Source organism: Chiloscyllium plagiosum, unplaced genomic scaffold, assembly GCF_037043375.1.
Source record: "Chiloscyllium plagiosum isolate Xiang-an unplaced genomic scaffold, Cpla_swu_hap1 HiC_scaffold_4, whole genome shotgun sequence".
NCBI lineage: Eukaryota > Metazoa > Chordata > Chondrichthyes > Orectolobiformes > Hemiscylliidae > Chiloscyllium > Chiloscyllium plagiosum.
The window spans coordinates 74,894,306-74,917,922 of NW_028270142.1; the positions used below are offsets into that span (position 1 = coordinate 74,894,306).

At 41.2% G+C, this 23,617-nt stretch overlaps 1 protein-coding gene across 1 annotated transcript; it reads left to right on the top strand.

The window, feature by feature from the left end:
* Positions 1-6,711: 6,711 nt before the first annotated feature.
* On the top strand, positions 6,712-18,984 carry penkb (proenkephalin b). Its single transcript, XM_043688396.2, has 3 exons — positions 6,712-6,901; positions 7,721-7,861; positions 18,056-18,984. The coding sequence occupies exons 2-3, from the start codon at positions 7,724-7,726 to the stop codon at positions 18,704-18,706; spliced, it is 789 nt and encodes a 262-aa protein (XP_043544331.1). The 5' UTR covers positions 6,712-6,901; positions 7,721-7,723; the 3' UTR covers positions 18,707-18,984.
* Positions 18,985-23,617: the final 4,633 nt, after the last annotated feature.

Genomic DNA, 23,617 nt, shown 5'->3' on the forward strand with positions numbered 1-23,617 from the left:
ACTTCAAATGCAACCTATCTAAATATCACAAATGAAGTATAGTATCCTCTGTAAAAATGTGAAAAATGTTTTCATTTGTCTACTGATAGATTGCAGCCAATCAGTACCATGGCTGCTTCTATTATTACTGGCAACCAAAATTAGGTATCAAATAAAATATTCAATTGGCAAAGAACATTTTTTTGTTCATAGAATTAAGGCTGGTTTATTGCCCATCCCTAATTGCCCAGTTAGCACATTGCCCAGACCCAATAAGGACAGCAGTTTCCTTCCCTAAAGGAACTTGTTTAGTAAAAACAATAATATTCCATTTACACCTCCCTCAAAAATGTACAAGAATGGAAAAGTGAACTATGCAATCTCAAATTTAGATTGCTATATATCAATTGGAATAGTTTCACTTTTGCAGTTTATGATATAATTTTTGTGCATTGCTTGTTTCATAGGAAATAGACATCGTCGGCTGGCCAGCATTTATTGTCCATCGCTAGTTGTTCTTGAGAAGGTGTGGTCAGCTGTCTTCATGAACTGTTACAGTCCACATGCTGTAGATTGACTTTCCTTAGGAAGGGAATTCCATAATTTTGACCCAGCAATAGTGAAAGAAAGCAATATATTTTCAAGTCAGGTTGGTGATTGGCTTGGAGGGGAACTTGAAGGTGCTGGTATTCCCATATATCTGCTGCCCGTGTCTTTCTAGATGGAAGTAGTCATGGATTTGGAAAGTCCTATCTAAAGATCTTTGGTGAATTTATGGACGTACGTGGAATAGCGTAGGTTAGATGGGCTTCAGATTGGTATGACAGGTCGGCGCAACATTGAGGGCTGAAGGGCGTGTACTGCGTTGTAATGTTCTATGTTCTATCCTGTAGATTTTACACCCAGCTGCTACTGAGCATCGGTAATGGAGGGAGTGGATGTTTGTGGATGTGGTGTCAATAAATCAGGCTGCTTTGTCCTGGATGGTGTCAAGCTTCTTAAGTATTTTAGAGCTGTACCCGTCCAGGCAAGTAGAGAATTATCCATCACACTCCTGACTTGTGCCTTGTAGATGGTGCACAGGTTTTGGGGATTCAGGAGGTGAGTTACTACTATGGTATTCCTAGCCTCTGACCTGTTCTTGTAGCTACTGCGATTATGTGGTGAGTCCAGTTGAATTTCTGGTCAATGTTGATAGTGGATGATTCAGTGATGGTAACACCATTGAATGTCAAGAGGCAATGAATAGTTTATTGGAGATAATCATTGTCTGGCATTTTTATGTAGTGGATGTTACTTGCCATTTGTCAGCTCAACCATGGAAATAATCCAGATATTGTGCATTTGAACATGGACTGCTTCTGAGTATCTGAGGAGTCATGAATGGTGCTGAAGCTGGTGCAATGATCAATGAATCTCCGCACTTCTAACCTTATGATGGAGGGAAGATCATTGATAATGCAGATGAAAATGGTTTGACCTAGGATACTATTCTGAGGAACTCCTGCAGAGATGTTGTGGAGCTGAGATGACTGACCTCCAACAACCACAACGATCTTCCAATGAAAATCCTAGAGCTTTTCCCCACCAATATCCATGATTCCAGTTTTCTAAGGGTCATTGAAGCCACACTCAGTCAAATGAGGCCTTGATTCAAGAGCTAGGAGAAAGTGAGGACTGCAGATGCTGGAGATCAGAGTCAAGAGTGTGGTGCTGGAAAAGCACACCAGGTCATGCAGCATCCAAGGAGCAGGAGAATCAACATTTCGGGCATACGCCCTTCATCAGAAATATCAAGAGCTGTCACTCTCACTTCACCTGTGGAATTCAGCTCTTTTGTCCATGTTTGAACCAAGGCTGTAATGAGGGCAGGAATCGAGTGGCCTTGGCAGAATCCAAATTGAGCATTGCTGAGCAGGTTATTGCTGAGCAGGTGTTGCTCGATAGCACTCTTGATGTCACCTTCCATCACTTTACTGATGATCGAGAGCAGACTGATGGGGCAATAATTGGCCAATTTGATTTGACCTGCTTTTTATGTACGGGACATACTTGCACAATTTTCCATACTGCTGGATAGATACCAGTTTTGTAAATGTGCTGAAAGAGCTTGGCTAGGGGAGTGGCAAGTTCTGGAGCACAATCTTCAGGGCCCATAGCCTTTGCAGTATCCAGCGCCTGCAAATGCATCTTGGTAACCCATACCATGAATTGAATTGGTTGAAGACTGATACCTGTCCAATGCTGTGGACCACTGGAGGAGGCTGAGATGGATCATCCATTTGGCACTTCTGACTGAAGGTTGTTCTGATGCTTCAGTCTTATCTTTTGCACTTTATCTTACGTCTTTCATCTTTGAGGACAGGAATATTTGGGGACTTTTTCATCTTTGAGGATAGGAATATTTGGGGACCCTCCTCCTCCTCCATTGAGTTGTTAATTGTCTGACATCATTTATGACTGGATGCAGCAGGATTGTAGAGCTTAGGTATAATCCATTGGATTGGGATAGGACATAGAAAATTGAACTTAGAACGGTACAGCAAAGTACAGGCGCTTTGGCCCTCAATGTTGTGTAGCCTTTTATCCTACTCTAAGATCAGACTAACTCTTCATTGTGCTATCTTCTGAGTACCTATCCAAGAGTCGCTTAAATATCCCTAATGTATCTGACTCTACTACCACTGCTGGAAGTGCATTCCACGTACTCTCCATTCTCTGTGTAAAGAACGTATCTCTGACATCTCCCCTAAACCTTCTTCCAACTACCTTGAAATTATGCCAGCTCGTGATAAGCATTTCCACCATGGGGAAAAAGTCTTTAGCTATCTACTCTACCGATGCCTCTCAAAATCCTGTACACTTCTATCAAGTCACCTCTCATCCTTCTTTGCTCCAATGAGAAAAGCCCTAGCTCCCTCAACCTTTCTTCATAAGACATGCCCTCCAGTCCAGGCAGCATCCTGGTAAATCTCCTCTGCACCCTCTCTAAAGCTTGCACATCTTTTCAGTAATGAGACGAACTTAACTGAATACAATATTCCACATGTGGTCCAACCAGGACTTTATAGAACTGTAGCATAACTTTGCGGCTCTTAAACACAATTCTCCAACTAATGAAAGCCAACACACCATATCCCTTCTTAACAACCCTATCAACTTGAGTGGCATCTTTGAGGGATCAATGGGCACGGACCCCAAGATCCCTCTGTTCCTCCAAGAACTGCCAAGAATCCTGCCTTTAACCCTATGTTCTGCATTCAAATGCAACCTTCCAAAGTGAATGACTTCACACTTTTCCAGGTTGAACTCCATCTGCCACATCTCAACAAGTTCTGCATCCTATCAATGTCCCGTTGCAACCTACAACAGCCCTCCACACTATCCACAACTCCACCAACCTTCGTGTCATCAGCAAACTTATTAACCTACCCTTCCACTTCCTCATCCATGTCATTTATAAAAATCACTAAGAGCAGAGGTCCCAGAACCATTCCCTACAGAATGCCACAGGGCCCCAAGATCCAGGTGGATACTTTCCATCAACCACCACCCTCTGTCTTCTATGAGTCTGCCAATTCTATATCCAGACAGACAGATTTCAATGTATCCTATGCTTCCTTACTTTCTGAATGAGCCTACCTTGGGAAACCTTATCAAACGCCTTGCTAAAATCCATTTACACCACATTCATTGCTCTATCTTCATCATTGTGTTTTGTCACATCCTCAAAGAATTCAATAAGGTTTGTGAGGCATGACCTACCCCACACAAAACCATGCTGACTATCTCTAATCAAACTATGGTTTTCCAAGTAATCATAAATCCTGTCCCTCAGGATCCTCTCCAATACTTTGCCCAACACTGACGTAAGACTGACTGATCTGTAATCCCCAGGTTAGCCCTATTTGCTTTCTTGAACAAGGGAATAACATTTGCCACCCTCCAAACATCTAGCACTACTCCAGAGGATGCAAAGATCATCATGCAGTAATCTTTTCCCTTGCTTCCTGTAGAAACCTAGAGTATATCACATTTGGCCCAGGGGATTTATCTATCTTTATATTTTTCAAAATTTTTAGCACATCTTCCTTCCTAACATCAAACTGTTCGAGCATATCAGTCTGTTTCACGCTGTCCTTGGAAAAGTCAAGTCCCTCTCATGAGTGAATACTGAAGCAAAGTATTCATTAAGGACCTCCCCGATTTCCTTTGATTCCAGGCGCAAGTTCCCTCCACTATCCCTGATCGGCCTTACCATCACTCTGGCCAATCCTTTGTTCCTCACATAAGTGTAGAAGGCAATGGGTTTTCCTTAATCCTACCCACTAAGGCTGTTTCATCCTTGCCTTCTCAACCTTCAGTAAGCTTCCTTCTTCCTCTTGATCAGATGTTCCACATCCCTTGTCACCCAAGGCTCTTTCAACCTGCCATCCCTTCCTTCTCTCAGTGGGGCAAACCTGTCCAGCACTATCAGCAAATGCTTCCTAAACAACTTGCTGTTGTCATTCCTTAAGTTGCTTCACTCATTTTACATAGCACTGCGTTGTGAATCTTCAAATGCATACTGGCTTTGCCTTGCTCTGGGTTTCAAATAAATCAAATTGGGAGGCTAAATGCTAGCCTGTCTCTTTAAAAATTATAAATATATTGAGCTATATAGACGTTAGTAGACATCAGTGTGAATTGTAAAACCGCTAAAATTGAAGGACTTTAAAGTGCGATTTTTGGTGGGCGAAAGCAATCTTCATGATTATAATTGTTCCTGCGATATCTGTTAGCATTTTAGCCGTTTGCTTTATGAATATAATATAACTTATTTCTAAAACAACTATCCTCAAATAGTACCTTTTCCGTGTTGGCGCCCGCTTCCTCACAAAACCGCAGCAATTTCAGCAAGTGATCCAGGCAGCTTGTAGCCAGGCTAGTAACCAGGGCTGGCAAGGGTCACAGTTGAATGAAACAAGGATTACGGTCTAGATTGGGAATTTCATTAAACTTTCCAGATCGGTTACGTCTCTCTGCTTTCCAATTGACCAACTGTACAAGAGCTTTGCAAAATCTTTCCCTGCACTCCTCTCGTAACGATAGTGATACTATTTGAAAAGTTCGAAAACAGCGGTGTAAGTCCTCTGACCTGTGTGTGCCACACTCAAGTGAAGGCTAAATTCGCTTCAGTCGGGGTCCTTCCCTGTGCTTGCTGCTTCCGCAAAAAGGGTATGGAGGATCTCCCCGGAAATCTGCTCAGAAAATGATTGGTTGGTCCGTACACAGTTACGGATGAAAAAGCGATTAAAACTTGACGGAGTCACTCTTCATTCTAGAAAATCGAAAGCATATTTTCACAACAGTCGCTCTGGCAACTTCCCCGATGTATTACGCGTGCGTTTTTAAAAAACTTTTAAACTTTCACTCGTAATTATCTAAAGTCTGGCAATTTTGGTTAGATTAGATTCCCTACAGTGTGGTAAAGGCCCTTCGGCCCAACAAGTCAACACTGACCTTCCGAAGAGTAACCCGCCCAGACCATTTCCCTCTGACTAATGCACCTAACACTATGGGCAATTTAGCATGGCCAATTCACCTGACCTGCACATCTTTGGACTGTGGGAGGAAACCGGAGCACCTGGAGGAAACCCATACAGACACAGGGAGAATGTGCAAACTCCAGTTCTAAAGCTGAAGTGACCATTGACGTAGCTCCCTATGGATTTTAATTACAAAATCGTAGCATTTCAATTAAGTAAAATCCCGTTGGACTGAGAATTCTTGAGCTCAGGTGTTGGAGAGCTAGAGAAGTTAGCGTTACACGATGTCCATGGATGGGTGAGCATCCCCGAAATATGCCGACCGAGTGCTGGATAACAATGATCAGGTGGTACTGCATCATAAAACATACCTCAGTAATAGTTTCATCTTTTCGTCATGAGTGATTTTTGGCGATCTTCTCGACAATCATTATAGTGGCCAGGTGTCAGCACACAGGTGCGGTTAAAATATAAAGCGAACTTGGTTTAAGGCTTTCAAATAGAGTCCAGCTTCAATGAACTCAGTTGCCAAAACATATCTTTCTAAATAAGTAAAATTAAATCCACTTAATATAAAATGCGTCCATTTGCTTGACAGATCTTCGCACTAAATATGCTGTTACCTATATGCATGAATGCATTCCTGCTTTGAGTCTGGTGATATTCCCAAATATAACAAGACCAAAGTAACTGATTGGACTTTCGATATTTTTAATTTGTAATCTGATTTTAAAAGAAAAATCTAACGCATGCACATACGATCCTTTTAAACCGCATAAACTCTGATGTTCATGAACACCGAGTGATAATCCGAAGTGACGCGCCTGTCTCACTTGTTGCTTTTCCATAGTTTTCTACATTGGTCTGAGAGAGGCCGCTGTTGTGGGGGGGGGGGGGGGAGGATGGTATCGGAATGTGAATGTCTCATTTTACACAGTTTGTGAAAAAAAAACTGGAGTTATCAATCATCCCTCATTTATATATCCACACTTGTTTTCCAGCTAGATCCTGCAGTATATTTGTCCCGTAGGTGGCAAATGTGTCATCAAAAATCCTGGTGTTCTGCGTCATGGGACTTTGCAGGCAACTGGATTGTTGCTTCTTGTAATAGCGTAGTTTCCATCCCGACCGCTATAACTGTTAGCAACCTGACCTCATGGATAAGGGATTGACAAGTATCCACAGTGACCCGCCCTTATTTAAAGGCGTGCGGGCGCGTCGGGTATCAGTAGCCTGGTGAACTGTTTGTTATAACTGCAGGGTATTTGTCTGTTTGCTAGGTCGTCTCCGGAGATCGACGCATTCCGCTATAAATACCAGCTGAAGTCTGCAAGAGGCGGAAAAGCCACGTCCAGCTTCAGACCAGTTTCATTTTCAGAGAGGCTACAACAGAGGTAAGGCAAGATAGTATGTCTTCTGAGACTCGCCTTTGTGTTTATGGCACAAATACAACTTCGAAAATTCACTGCAACTGCAATATTCTGTGGTTGTATTGTTTCGATTTAAATAACTTCACGCAATATTTGATCCTTTAGCGTGGCGAATGTAGTGCATTCGGAGTGAAGAACGCTTTCGAAATGAACTCTTCCGATTGAGATGGCGAGGGGAGGAATGAAATGAAAACTGAATTTTCATGCTTTGCTAATCTCCTATTTTGCAATGTATTTACGTTTGACGGATTGTGTTGCTGCGGAATAGTTGTCTAAGTGTCTTATTCTATTACAGTCACATATAATTGGCGGATCCTAAAAAATTGTTTTGAATATAGTTTGTACTGGGGGGGGGGGGGAGGTGTGGTTGGGGGAGGTGGCGGTCTGGCCGATTAACCGAACCTCTCCTGATAACATATGGCGAATGGTTTCGGCCGTAACGTTAACTTTCCTGCTTGTCGGATGCTATCTGAACTGCTGTGCTCTTCAAGCTTCACATCTATTGACTCTGACTTCCAGCATATGCAGCCCTTACTGTCTCATCTCCCAATAAATATCTTCATTTTACAAAATGGCTCTTTGTGGGTTTACTTCTATAAAAGCTGGAATATTTATGTAACTTATAGATAGAATAGAAAATATTCCAAACCGTCATTTTTTTTATTGACGCGATGGGAAGGTCTGAAATGTGTTTGAACCAACGCAGAATGAAGTTTAAAGTTTGAAGGCACGCGTTTGAGTATTTCCACTAAGTATATTTTGTTTTCTGTCCTATATTTGCAGCTCATGGCGGTACTGTGGAAGTGCCATTGCCTGGTGTTGGCCTTGTGTGCCTCCTTGATGGGGGTCGGGGCAGACTGCGACCAGGACTGTGCTTACTGCGCCTACCAATTGGCCGGTCATTTGACAGAGTTTAACCCGCTGGTAAGTTTAAACTGCCCCGCCACCCTCACCGCTTCAGCAACCCCGTGTGTGATAGCCGAATTCTAATATGAAGTTTATGTTATCGACCAAAACCTGGTTACAGAAGGTCGTTTGCGTCCGTGTAGCCAAAGAATGGACATGTAGGGTCTCATGTACCAGTACTTAGATTTTGGCAAATCCAATGACTGATTTCCACATTTACACTCTCGTTTGATTTAACAAAGTGATGTATTTGTAACGGTAGCGCTTTCTGCATTAGCAGTGAAGGGTGCTTGAAAGGGAGGTGGGTAAACTCTGCGCGAAAGCGTACGTGAAGAATGCCTGTATATCTCATGATTCGGAGATGCCGGTGTTGGACTGGGGTGTACAAAGTTAAAAATCACACAACATCAGGTCATAGTCCAACAGGTTTAATTGGAAGCACACTAGCTTTCGGAGCGACGCTCCTTCATCAGGTGAATGTGGAGGGCTCGATCGTAACACAGAATTTATAGCAAAAATTTGCAGTGTAAATTCACACTGCAAATTTTTGCTATAAATTCTGTGTTATGATCGAGCCCTCCACTATCACCTAATGAAGGAGCATCACTCCGAAAGCTAGTGTGCTTCCAATTAAACCTGTTGGACTATGACCTGATGTTGTGTGATTTTTAACTCTGTATATCTCAAGGTGAGATGGAAAAGGAACTTTAAATATACCACCACAAACAATGAGAGAGAAAGCTACGATTCTGTAAAGTTGTTAATCACAGCTATTACTTTGTCACAATAATGATAAGGATATAATGATTAAACACCCCGCTGCATTTCTGATACCAAAGACAAAAGCTCAAAGTCTCTAAAGGCACTAGGAACAGAACTGGACGCTTTCTAAAGTTCCAGGAGCGCCAACTATCGCGGACTGTGGCTATTTGCAGCAAGTTTACCGTGGAATGCCACGCAGTTCAGCCTTCCACAAGGAGGACTCCAGGCAAATATTACATTTCGATTTCCTCCTCATAATAATCAACAGCATCGGTCCGCAAGAATTAAAAAAAACACTTACGCACTGAAACTAAACATTGCGCGTTGGTCTTTAATAATCGATTCGGTATTTTTTGTTCCCGTACTTTTTCGTAAAGACTAGGAAATAAATACAACCAACCCTTCGATAATCTGATTTGGCCTCAATCCAGTTTCCCCGTAGACCTTGGCGGGATTTCATTTTGCTCCAGGCCAAATACTACTAATTGACTAGTTTTGGAGAAAAGCTGTAATGCAATCTCGAATATTGTAGATATCCTCTACAGTGCAAGTGATGGGCGTGTTTTAAAATAAGACAATGGACATCTAAATTCAGTGAAAAATCGTTGGGTGGTGTATTAGAAGTGTTTAGAATACGGAGTCGCAATGTATGAGCGGCGGTGTGCCCCACGGTGTAGATGCTGGGGCTATGCTCATTCTCCTGAAGAAGGGCTCATGCGCGAAACGTCGATTCTCCTGTTCCTTGGATGCTGCCTGACCTGCTGCGCTTTTCCAGCAACACATTTTCAGCTATGTTCATCCTCAGCTATTTTACCAGGAACGCTTGGGGTAGACCCGCCGTCATTGGACTTAGTGTTCACAAATAGCTCTCAACAAATCAATGGTGTAATACCAGAAGATGATGTAAGTTAACAAATAATTTAATTTAGCGTGGTTTTCCGAACGCTGTGGAAGGTTTATGAAATTTAGTATAATTATATTTATATGTTTCACCTGAAAGCAGAAGACCTTGGAAACCTACCAACAGAGTGCAAGAAATGTGGTAGGTTATAAACTATAGGATAAAATAAAGAGCTGTGCGTGCTGGAGAACTAAACCACGCGGAAATTATGGGGAAATTCAGATCTGGCAGCATCTGTGGAGGGAAAGTAGAGTTAACATTTTGAGTTCAGTGACCCTTCTCCAGCATTTTTTTTGGTTTTGTGTGTAAAATATAAGAATTGTCGTAATTGTCTACTAACCATGCATACTGGAAAGTAACATTTTTCAGGAAGTGGTGTTGGAAGGCAACCTGGCCACAATCATCACCGTGGAAATCATCAGTTTCTTAAAAAAAATTGCAACCAACTGTTTGCCGTGTCAATCCGAAGTCCTCTGGCTTGCTGTCACATTTCTCAGTTGCGAAAGTGTATCAGAAAAAGACCGAGCGATCGGTGCACTGTAAGTCTTATCAGGGTTACACATTTAAATAACACTAGGAGAATGATGTCTGGAAATCGAATACTGTATAAATACATCCGATTCATTAGAAAACGCAAGTTTCATTTTTTGTGGTATATGATGTAGTGAGCATTAAAAGACCAACCACTACATTGTAGAGATGGGTAATAAATGTCGATCAGGCCGGGGAGGAGGTGAATTTCCCTGAGATGACAACAATATTCATAGGTAAATACCGTTCAATGCCTCGACTCGATTCTTAGACTGAATATGGTTCCATAAATATGTGGGATACATTCGGCAATAGAGGAAACCAACTTGGTTAAACAATGTGTGTTCAGAATCCTGTTGTGTGCAGTTTTACAATGTGAAAAGACTTCCAACCAAACAAAGTTATTTTACAAAAGTTCACCCATTCATGTAACAGAATATGATGAACATTACTATATCAATAACAGTTCGCCAAATGTCATTTATCTTGATTAAAACTGAAAGTACTACGGATGATGGAAATCAGAAACAAAAACAGAAATTGTTGGAAAAGCAAAATCAGAGTTAAATTTCTGGGTCCAATTACCCTTCCTCAGAACTAATGGTAGCTCAGGAAAGAGTTGTTTCTTTATGCGGTGGGGGGGGGGGGGGGGGGGTTAAGGAGTAAGCAATAGGTGGAGATTAGAGCCCAAGGAGAGAGAACAAAGGAGTTGATAATAATTAGCCTAAGAGAATGAACCATTAGTTACTAACAATGGGTTGTGTGTGAAGTAGACCATGTGATAACGCCTGGTGTGTTGGATTTGAGGTAAGGACATGGAAGGAGGTGCCTCAACCCATAAATTGTTGAACTCAATATTGAGTCCAGAAGTTGCAGAATCCCCAAGTGAAAAATGAGGTGTTGTTCTTCCAGTTGAGCTAAGCTGCAGCATTGCAGCAAGCCTGAGACAGATTTTGGCCAGGGAACACGGTGGTGTGTTGAAGTCATTAGTAATTCTCTGAAATTAATCATTGACTACTCCTTTGTCTGTCCATTTGTTTTTCCCTTGCTTCTTGGGCTCTTGCTCCATCTATCGTTTATTCCTTACCACTCCTCCTACACTTCTGCATTAAAAAAACAACTTTTTTCCTAGCTACCATTAGTTCTGAGGAAGAGTTACTCAAAATGAAATGATAACTTTGATCTCTCTCCACAGACACAGCCAAATGTGCTGAGTATTCCCCACAATTTCTGGGTTTTTTTTGTTTTTTTTTCAACTGATTCAAGATAAACGACAAAGAGGAACATTATAATTAATCAAGAGTGGAAACATACACATTGTGGATCCCTTAGCAGTCCCCATGGTAAGCCAACCTGTTTGAGGCCTGCACATCTGCAATTTCAATGACAAAAAGAAGCTCTTCTTGTAAAGGATTCTCTGTATGAACAATGGCCAAATTGAAAACCGGCTTTATGCCGAGCATTGAAGATAACTATTGGCCATTCATGATGATGGTACTGAGGCAACGTCTGCCAATTGTGCATAATGAGTTTATTGTTTCTAGATGAGGTCCAGTTCACAGTTCTTTATTGTTATCTTAATTTTCTCATTAGTGGTCAACTTCTTGGTTTTAAATAATTGCATCTGCATTGGGGAGAGGGGGACTGTAAGAAATCATGTCTAGAAATTAAGTTCAATTTTCAGAATCATCTTAGCTAAAGCGTAATTGTTTACTTAACTTATAAACATTTAAGTTGAGAGTGTGGTGCTGGAAAAAGCACAGCAGGTCAGGCATCATCCGTCGAGCAGGAAAATCGACATTTCGGGCAAAAGGAACGATGTTCCTGCTCCTCAGATGCTGCCTGACCTGCTGTGCTTTTCCAGTACCACACTCTAGATTCTAATCTACAGCATCTGCATAACTCACTTTTGCTGTACAAACATTTAATTCATGGCTAACAGCACCTTACCCAATTATAAGGAAGTTACATATATGGCAAGCCATTGTCATGTGATGTTTATTACTGAAGCTGCACCATTGAAAAATTACATTTCAGTACTGTAAACTCATTAACTTTCTCTCTGATAGAGATATGATATTTGTGATTTTTAGGATGAAAGATTTTAGTATTAGGATATGAACTATCTTGCAGTAATCAAGCTTAAGTCATATCTAATTAGATAATACCTAACCATAGAAAGAAGTACCCGCCACTGAAACGGTGCAGCATCTTTTCTCTTTATTCCCATCCTTATCAGAGTCCTTTTTTTAGATTTAGATTAGATTACTTACAGTGTGGAAACAGGCCCTTCGGCCCAACAAGTCCACACCGCCCCGCCGAAGTGCAACCCACCCATACCCCTACATTTACCCCTTACCTAACACTACGGGCAATTTAGCATGGCCAATTCACCTGACCTGCACATTTTTGGACTGTGGGAGGAAACCGGAGCACCCGGAGGAAACCCACGCAGACACGGGGAGAACGTGCAAACTCCACACAGTCAGTCGCCTGAGGTGGAAATTGAACCCGGGTCTCTGGCGCCGTGAGACAGCAGTGCTAACCACTGTGCCACCGTGCCACAGTCCTGAATCAGATTATCAGTCAATGTGTGCAATTTTCTTGGGGACTGGATCTAGACTATCAAATCTCATTTTATAGAAAATCTTTACAATCATCAAATGTTTAACCAACTAGCATATATGTATCTTCTCCCACTTTCTTTTAAACAAAAATACAAAAAAGGCATAGTGGGCGGCACGGTGGCACAGTGGTTAGCACTGCTGCCTCACAGCGCCAAAGACCCGGGTTCAATTCCCGCCAGAGGCGACTGACTGTGTGGAGTTTGCACGTTCTCCCCGTGTCTGCGTGGGTTTCCTCCGGGTGCTCCGGTTTCCTCCCACAGTCCAAAGATGTGCGGGTCAGGTGAATTGGCCATGCTAAATTGCCCGTAGTGTTAGGTAAGGGGTAGATGTAGGGGTATGGGTGGGTTGTGCTTCGGTGGGGCGGTGTGGACTTGTTGGGCCGAAGGGCCTGTTTCCACACTGTAAGTAATCTAATCTAATCTAATCTTATAAAACTTATTCAAAAATAACATTTAATGTGATGTAAAACAGCAGTTAGATGGAAGGGTTCAGATAACATGAAATGAGATCAGCCATGTCAATCCCAAGTCAATAATCAGAGATGTTACTCACATGCATTCATTTTCTGTTACATCTTGCTTAGTTGAGTTTATATACATGTTTATCAGTTGCCCAATACTAAACTGATGTTAACATTCGGATACAGTTGAAGTTGTTTCTAATGAATTATAACCCTCACCCAATGTGTACAGGCAATATTTGCAGTTAGATATCTTGTAAAGAAAATAGGTCTGATTGGATTAGGTAGTCAAAAACTACCAGATGGTTGCAACTATGTCCAGTCTTTACAGGTACAACCTAGTTGTTTAAATGTATCCAAAGAAAAAATAACAACTTTAATATGTAGTTGTCATGGAAACTAAATTGACTCGACTCAATTATTAGCAAGAGCACCAAAAAGAGCTTTATTAATTTTTTTAACCTCTATATTGCAGAGGGGTAACCTGCACTTGACAACAATGCCTTGTACAAGGGCCCTGAGCATAATTCATATACTTGTTTTATACTGTTCCTTATCATGCTCTCAAGGACAAAGGCTTTGAAGATTTGAGTTGTTATTCTTTTTATTCCCTTGTTGTGGATATACTGTTCTTATATTTTTCTCTTGTCAAAGTTCCACAGAGACAAAGCTATCCCTCGACTGCAGACTTCAGCAAAGTGTCAGAAAGTTTTAATTTTACTAAAGCATTGTCTTTCAGATTTCAGAGTAAATGTTAATTTTGTTAATTTTCCATTACATTTTCCCCCCACTTTGTCATTTTATGACAACCAGGACAACAAAAAAAAAGAGCCAGATTTTTAAAAATCTACAGAGCCAGTTAAAAGAAAGTGGGAGAAGATACATATATGCCAGTTGGTTAAACATTTGCTGATTGTAAAGATTTTCTATAAAATGAGATTTGATAGTCTAGATCCAGTTCCCAAGAAAATTGCACACATTGACTGACAATCTGATTCAGACTCTGATAAGGATGGGAATAAAGAGAAAAGATGCTGCACCATTTCAGTGGAAGGTACTTCTTTCTATGTTATAAGGAGCATTTTAAACAGTCGCAGCCAACCTTTCGCTTTCCAGTTTTTCCTCTTGAACTCTTTCACAAAACTATACAGCTTCCCTTCCACTGGTTGGGGTAGCTTTCACTTGATTCTGTATTTCAGACAAAAGTGTAGAGAGTTTCATACAGTAACACAACATCTCATCCTCACAGTGGCCTGTTATCTGTCTTACCTTCGGTCTTGGGTCAATTCCTGTATTGGGTAGCCTACCAAACAAAATCTCAAACAGGCTAAGATTAGCTCTTCCTCTCCTCTTAGATCTCATATACATCAGCACAATTGGAAGTGCCTTTGTCCATGCCACCCCTAGTTCCTCACAACATTTTGTCGATTTATTTTTTAGGGTAGCATTTTCTCTTTTCACTGCCCCACCGCTCGCTGGGTGGTAGGCACCATGTTGTCTCATGTTTATTCCCAAATAATCACTGATCTTGCTGTAAGGCATTATTGACAAATTGTATCCCATTGTCACTATTAAGCCTTTCCGGGATGCCCCTGTATCTACCAAAAAAGGTAACTGGTGTACCTTCCACATATAACATAGAGGTAGGCATTGACTTGTGCGCATCATCATTGTACTGAACATACTCTGCAATCTCAGTGCTCAATATGGGGGTGGGACTTGTTTCAGTGCATGTAAGGTTAGTAGAAGAGATCAGCATAAGTGAGTCTTCGTTGCCAAGCATAAAGGAAAGAGGTTTATCTGTACCTTGTAGGCTGTCCACCTCCACCTTAGCCTTCCCCTGTCAGTCATCCTGCAGTCCAGTCTCCAGAGCCAATTGAGGCTGTTTGTGTGGGCACTGTCTCGCCCAGTGGTCCATTGCTTCACAAACAAAGCACCCGCCAGATCAACCTCTGCATGCATCTCTTCCACGCTCTTTTTCTGCAGCACCTCCCTCAACGGCTGGGCAACCATCTGCATCATAGTAAGCTTTATGTGCTTGCTGTTCCATCTTTAGGTTCTGCAGTTTTTCAGCATGAATCACATGTTGTTCTATCAAATTCAGCTTTCCCATGTCCCAGGTAATACATATATCCTTTGCCTTTTTCGCTATTTCGTCTTTCATTCCATTGATGAAGCTGTTCCTAAGGTGTGCTTCATAAGGCATGATCTCTGCCACCGTTATGTCCTCAGGTGGTCTCAGTCCACTACGAGCGTTATGGGCTTCATTGAGGCACGTAAGGTACTGGGACACTGTCTCACCTTCTCGTTGTTTACACATGGCAATTTTGATCATGTCCATTCGCACTGGGAATGCTTCCCTACAAGCAGTTGCCAGTGCAACAACAAAAGCATTAAAGTCTCCATTCTGCACCGCTTGTGGGTTGGCTGCTCTGGCATGGACTTTTGCGGCTGGCCATTTATACTTCTCTTGGGCTTCGTGCTTCAATCTGTTGCGGGTACGAGATGCTACTAGTGATTCAGCAGACCCTGAGGCGGTGGCCGCTGACGTGGAACCTTCGCCAGGCATTTCTCGTAGGGACCTGTAGGTCTCGGAGGGCAGTCATCAAAGTCAGGATCTGAAACAGACTTAAGACACTGTACAGCTTCATTAGGTTGTTTTCCGTGAATATCTGCATGTACACTGGTGTTTGTACACGTATTCGATCTATCTTTTACCTGAGATTTCCTTTCCCTGATATCAGCCTCAGCCTTCCACATGTTATAAGCACTCCAATTCACAGGTTCTATTTTTCCCTTCCATTTCTCCTCTCTCTCCTCCAACCTCGACCTCAATATTTCCAACTGCCTTTTACTAAAACTTACCCCCATCGGAAAATCACATTCCTTGACCCATAATTCTAACTGCTTTACAGACTCTGGGACATAATTCTTTAACATGTACTGTATTTTTGGTTGCCATTCCAAGTCCTCTGTGGACCCTCTTTTTGTTTGCTCTTGCCAGAGCCCATTTTCAGTGTTACTGGAAAAGTGATCAGCTCTCTCTCTCTCGCTCGCAGTACCGTTATTTTTTTCCCTTTGACTTGCTTTTTACCTCCCAGAGCTCCCCTCTCACATTGGGCACATCCATCACATTGCCTTGGTTTTCGTAAACCAAGAAACCATGTACCCGGTACGTCTTTGGCGAATCCAACTCAGCCAGTGGTGGTTCCAAGTCTAAAACCACCCTCAAACTTACTGTCTCTTAAACACTCTAGATATGGCAATCCCTTTCCCTTGGGTTTTGCTCAAATATCACACAAGAGTTTACTGAACCCTTTTCCTGATTAATTTATTCTCTTAGAATGAGTCTCTATATAGGATTACTTAAGCCACGACTCTTACCCCTACCCTATTCAGTTCGGACCCCGATGCTAGGGCGATCCACAGATTCCCAGTCCTCTCACGCTAAAGGGCCAATTCAGCACTTGAGATGAAGTGAATTCAAGGTGCTGGCACCTGCACCTCCTGGGAATCTTCAGAATCTTCTCCAGTCACGGGATCCCAGACGAGCCCCCAAGTCATGGAAATTAAATTGACTCAACTCAATTATTAGCAAGAGCAACCAAAAAGTGCTTTATTAATTTTTTTAACCTCTGTATTTCAGAGGGCAACCTGCACTTGAAAACAATGCCTTGTGCAAGGACCCTGAGCATAAGTCATATACTTGTTTTATACTGTTCCTTATCACGCTCTCAAGGACAAAGGCTGTGAAGATTTGAGTTGTTGTTCTTTTCATTCCCTTGTTATATTTTTCTCTTGTTGAATGTTTACAACGTGCCGTAGAGACAAGCTGTCCCTCGACTGCAGACTTCAGCAAAGTGTCAGAAAGTTTTACTTTTAGAAAAGCATTGTCTTTCAGATTTCAGAGTAAATGGATTTCAGTGTAAATGTTAATTTTGTTAATTTTCCATTATAGTAGTATAAAAGTAAAATATTTTGGATGCTAGAAATCTGAAATAAAAACATAAAGTGCAAGAAATATTCAGCAGGTCTGTCAGAATCTGAAGAGAGAAATAAATTTTATGTTTAGGATTGAATATGACTCTTCTTCAGAACTGAAAAAAGCTAATCATGATTTGGAGATGCTGGTATTAGACTGGGGTGTACAAAGTTAAAAATCGCACAGCACCAGGTTATAGTCCAACAGGTTTATTTGGAAGCAATAACTTTTGGAGCACTGCTCCTTTCATCAGATGGTTGTGGTTTAAAAAAAAGGTAAAAATTTGTTGGTTTTCTGCCATTGAAAGTGGGAATGAAGAGGTCTGGGACAGTATAGGGTAGGAGAAATTAAATGACAAAAGGTAATGGACCAAACCACGAAATGAATGTAATGATTGTTAACGTGAATTCCTCTTCTAATTAGATACTTCATAGCATTTTGGACTTAAAACTGTGTTCAAAAATTTCAGATATTGCATTCTGCCCATCATTTTCAGTTATTTCTATCATGTGCTGATCTGTAACTTGTGTTTTTGGTTTTGGAAAGTGTTGTTAATTATGCTGCTATTTTTGCTCACTCTGAGGGAGAAAGGTTTTTTGCTACAACTATTTCCATTCCCTTTGCTCTTTGTTCCATGACAGTTTTTTGTGATTTAACTTCTCTTGCATTCTATCTTATTCTAGAGCTTTCCTTTCATTCTTTTCTCTTTTCCCCTTTCAACAACAACAAAAAAGACATTTCTACCTCCCTTCAGTTCTGTCAAAAAATGATTTTTGACTTTTAACATTAACTCCATTTCCATTCCTACAGATGCTGCCAGACCTGCTGCCCCATTTTAATTAAGATTTAGAAACTTGTTAGGTCATTGCTGTCTCCTTCACTTGTCCATCATGCTGCTCTTCACTATGAATTCTCTATTCTTTGATCCACAAATGCTGTTTTATTTCAGGGTTGTACATTAGAGTGTGAAGGTAAACTGCCACCAGGAAAGGCGTGGGAAATGTGTAAGGAGCTGGAGGAAGCTCACGATGACAGTCAAAGTTCTCCTAAGAGTGACAAAGAGAAGGAAGAACAACACCTACTTTTGAATAAAAAATATGGCGGCTTCATAAAGCGTTATGGAGGTTTCATGAAAAAAGCGGACAGCAATGATGCATACATTTCTGAAGTTGATGATGAAAATAAAGGAAGAGAGATACTGAGTAAGCGCTATGGAGGGTTTATGAAGAAGGACATTGAGAGCCCTTCATCAGTAGAATCTACTGACATTCTGCGAGAGCTGCTCAACTTGAGGGAACTTAATGAACAGAAGCATTACCTAGATAACATCAACACTGACAACCATAGCAAAATCACAAAGCGGTATGGAGGATTCATGAATGGATTTAAGAGAATCTCTGAATTAGAAGATTTACCAGAATTGCAAAAAAGATATGGAGGCTTCATGAGAAGATTTGGAAAACCAGATTACCAAAAAAGATATGGTGGATTTATGAAACGTTGGAACGATGCTGTCATTCCTTCTGATGAAGATGGTGAAATTTATTCCAAAGAAGTTCCTGAATTTGATAAGAGATATGGTGGATTTATGAGAATTTAGACATTCAATCAGAAAGACTGCCTCTGTTCTCGTATTTAAGTGTGCTGTGTTGCTTAGAATGTATAGGTGTTTTTTATTGTTTAGTTTAACAAGAACAGGCTACATGCAACCTACATCTGACGTGCAGATATATATTGCCTTTTGTTGAGATGAGAGTATCAAAATGTATGCCTTCTTTGTGCACTTTCTTCATGTTGTCTAATTTTCATTATAAGTTAACAAAGAATGATCTCATCTGCTTAGTTGTACATATTCAAATAAATCTAACCGCAAAATGATGTTTAAAATTTTGTGTGTATTTTTTAAAATATTTGCTCTTTCATTCAAATTAACAAGTATATTTTTAAGAGTGAAACTTCACAATCACATAAGTTTCTTTAATTTTGTTTACACAATTGGGCAGCTTTCATGTAAAAGCTTTTGCTCAGTACCAAGCTAATTGATGAATGGCTGCCAGTATAACTTATAGTGGCTTATTAAGATACAAATTTCATTAAACCTACTGTTTCAATGTAAGTAGCTATATATTTAGAGTCCTACAGCATGGAAACAGATCCTTCGGGTCCAACTTGTCAGCACCAACCAGACATCCAATCTGACCTAGTTACATGTGAAATTCCTGGACCATATCTCCCCAAACCCTTTCTATTAATTTACCCATCTAGATGCCTTTTAAATTGTACCCAACTCCACTACTTCCTCTGGCAGCTTATTTCACTTAGGCTCCACCCTCGGTGTGAAAAATTTACCCTTCAGGGCCTTCTGATATCTTTCCCCTTGCATCTTAAACCTGCACCCTCTAGTGTTGGGCTCCCCCATCTTAGGGAAAAATAGCTTATCCATGCCTTTCATGATTTTATGAACTTCATCCACCTCTGAAGCTCCAGAGAAAAAGCCCCAACCTATTCAGCCTCTTCCTTTAACTCAAACCCCTCAGTCCTGGCATAGTCCTTGTAAATCTTACCTGCATCCTCTCAACTTTAACAACATCCTTCCCATATAAGAGTGAGCAGAATTGCATGCAGTAATCTTAAAATGCTCTCACCAATGCCCTGTACAGCTGTAACATGATGTCCTAACTCCTATACTCAAAGTTCTGATCAATGAAGGCAAGTGTACCAAAAGCTTTCTTCACCACCTGTCCAGTTGTGACTCCACTTTCAAGGAACAATGCACGTGTAACCCTAGGTCTCTATGTTCGGCAGCACTCCCCACAGCCCTGCCATTAACTACATTGTTGAGCTTCTGGTGATATTGGACTGTGTTCAGCTTGAGTGCAAAGTATTTCAGACTCCTCCTCATTGAATGCAGAGCTGTGGTCAACATCATTATCCCCTTAAGACTGATCTCAAGACTCCATGGCTTTGAACTCAGTTCTGCCCTCTGTAACTGGATCCTCAGCTTTCTGAACTACAGACTGTAATCTGTGAAGATAGGTAACTACACTTCATTCACAATAACACTCAACACTGTAACCCCACAAAGGATGCATCCTCAGCCACCTACTGTACTCCTATTACACCGATAAGACATAGGAGCAGAAATTAGACCATTCAATCCATCAAGTCTACTCCACTATTCAATCATGGCTAATAAATTTCTCATCCCCTTTCTCCTGCTTTCTCCCCATAACTGTTGAATCTCTTGATACTCAAGAACCTAATCTATCTCCGTCTCAAGTATACTCAGTAAACTGGCCTCCACAGCCTTCTATGACAATAAATTCCATGGATTCACCAGTCTCTGGCTGAAGAACTTTCTCCTTATCTCTATTCTAAAAGGTCTTCCCTTTACTCCAAGGCTATGCCCTTGGGTCCTAGTCTCCTCTACCAATAGAGGTACATCTTCACATCATCTTCTCTGACCAGGCCATTTAGTATTCTATATGTTTCGATTAGATCCCCTCTCATCCCTCTAAACTCTATCAAGTATGGACCTAGAGTCCTCAAATGTTCCTCATATATTAAGCTTTTCATTCCTGAGACCATTCTTGTAAGCCTCCTCTGAATACGCTCCAGAACCAGTACATCCTTCCTAAGATATAGGGCCGAAAACTGTGCACAATACTCCAAATGTAGCCTGACCAGAGCTTTATGGAACCTTAGAAGTACATCCCTGCTTTTATATTCAAGTCCTCTCAAAACAAATACCATCATTGCATTTGCCTTCCTAACTACTGACTCAACTTGCAAGTTTACCTTGAGAGAATCCTGGACTAGAACTCCCAAGTCTCTTTGCACTTCTGAATTTTCTTCCCATTTAGAAAACAGTCAATGCCTCTATTCTTCCTACCAAAGTGCATGACCTCACTTTCCCAAGTTGTACTCCATCTGCCACTTCTTTGCGTACTCTCCTAACCTATCCAAATCCTTCTGCAGCCTCTCCACCTCCTTAATGCTATCTGTCCCTCCATCTATCTTTGTATCATCTACAAACTTAGCCAGAATTATCTATGCTCCTTCATCTAGATCATTAATGTATAAAGTGAAAAGTTGTGGTCCCAATACTGATCCTTGCGGAACACCACTTGTCACCGGATGACATCCCCCGTGGCCAAATTCCAAATGAACCCCTCCCACAGACAACTCCAAGGCCCAGATTGTCAGGCATCTGATGGGTGATAACCAGAATGTTTAGATGTGATCACAACATAAAATGGTGCAGCTTCTGAACTCTGGTCTGGACAGGCTGCTGTTGATACCATACCCATTCTGATCCAATCTGAAAATCTTCCTTATCAGAGTAATAGTTGTCTTCATTACTAGGGTGGTTCTGATCCCTGCCAAATGATTCCATCAAAGAAACCTTGGCAGATTGTTAGTAGATTCAAAGTCAGGGGCCATCAGGTAACTGCTGAGGCACTGCTCTACTTAACCAGTGAAAACAGTGAATCTGAATGGCTCAGAAACATTTAAACTATTTATCCAATCAGGAACACCCTTGGCACCTTGGCACTTATCAGCTGCAGACTGATTCTTTTTGACTCATCTATTTTCAAAGTGTCAGTAGGAGACAAATCTGATTAACCATTAATACAGCCTTGGATTATTATGGACATGATTGCTCAGTCATTGGACAATGGAGCAGTTTTCGGATAGTCACTTTGTCGCTGAACTTCCTTTGCTAGCCTACTACTTTGCTAGTTATTTTCAACTTCACTACCAGGAAAATGATCTGCTTTTTATTCCATCAATTTCAATAGAATGAATACATGGCTTGGAAAGGGTGGATGCTAAGAAATTGTTTCCGTTAGGCGAGGATACTACGACCTGTGGGCACAGCCTTAGAATTAGAGGGGGTAAATTCAGAACAGAAATGCGGAGACATTTCTTCAGCCAGAGAGTGGTTGGCCTGTGGAATTCATTGCCGCAGAGTGCAGTGGAGGCCGGGATGCTAAATGGCTTCAAAGCAGAGATTGATAAATTCTTGATGTCACAAGGAACTAAAGGCTATGGGGAGAATGCTGGTAAGTGGAGTTGAAATGCCCATCAGCCATGATTAAATGGCGGAGTGGACTCAATATGCCGAATGGCCTTATTTCCACTCCTATGTCTTATGGTCTTATGGTCTTAAAACCAGAAAGGTCTTGTGGTACAGTAGTAGTGTCCCTACCTCTGAGCCAGGAGATGTGGGTGCAAGTCCCACTTGCTTCAGAGGTGTGTCGTAACATCTGTGAACAAGTAGGTTAGAAAACATATAATGAAAACCAGAGATGACAAAGAAGAGCTGAGGGATAGCTATCAATTTACCAAATAATCAGCATCAACAAAATTGAAATAGTATGGGTGAAAAATCTCAGCTGAGTAGTTGCCCTCCCTTTATGGAAGTCAATTTTCATACCATTGATGGTTAGGTACAACTGCAATACAAACATTTCAATCTCACTCAATCTCATTCCAGGATACAATTCTTCTGATTCTGACTACTATTTGAAGACATTTGTTTTGAATCTGTCTTTGAAACTTTGCCCATGTCACTTGAAATCCGTCTCCCTTCTTCAACCGTCTCATGTTTGTTTGGTAATGAAGATGTGGGTTAAAAGCACCAAGTGTTCTGAACAAAATATAATAATACATTTGGTTGAACAACTCGATTAGCTGGTTGCCTGGAGATGACAAAACAAATTTGAATTAGGCCAATCAGCTTAAATTATATCTCAAAAAATACCAAACTCTAAACGAAGTTTGAATTTAGTATATTGACATCTCTTTTGGGAGTGTAAGACCAGGGAAAATTGAACAGCTGGGAGGAGAACTACCAAGCCACCAGCATCTGAAGACTGCATGGAGAATAACTCTCTTAAAGGTACCTTTATTGATCGTAACCTGTGAAGCAGAAACCCCTATGAAGAGTTAAAGATGACAGAGAAAGACATAACGAGATGATTTGACATCTGACTGGTTTTGAAAAGTTGAATTTTGGTAAATCTTAATTGGGGGTTTTATAGGACTAGTATTATAGAAGGGAAAGTAAAATTTAGGATAGAGGAAGGAGTTGTAAATAGTTGTTAGTTAATTATTCTCTGTTATACTTTAAGAAATAAAGTTGTGAAGTTTTACTTTAAATAGTTCTTGGCCTCTCGAATTTTCACAGATTACTGCATGGGGTAAATCTTTTCTGTGTTTCTGGTTAAATTAAGCACGAGCATTTACTTTGTGTCTTAACATGCTCTATAGGCGGCACGGTGCCTCAGTTGTTAGCACTATTATCTCAGCGCCAGGGACCCGGGTTCAATTCCCACCTCGGGTGACTATTTGTGTGGAGTTTGCACATTCTCCCAATGTCTGCATGGGTTTCCTCCGAGTGCTCTGGTTTCCTCCCACAATCCAAAGATGCGCAAGTCAGGTAAATTGCCTATAGTGTCAGGTGTTTTAGTCAGGAGTAAATATAGGGTAGGGGAACGGGTCTGGG

Coding starts and splice junctions, on each gene's coding strand:
- penkb (XM_043688396.2), top strand. CDS start 7,724: ATGGCGGTACTGTGGAAGTGCCATTGCCTGGTGTTGGCCTTGTGTGCC. Junction 7,862..18,055: donor TGACAGAGTTTAACCCGCTG/GTAAGTTTAAAC, acceptor GTTTTATTTCAG/GGTTGTACATTAGAGTGTGA.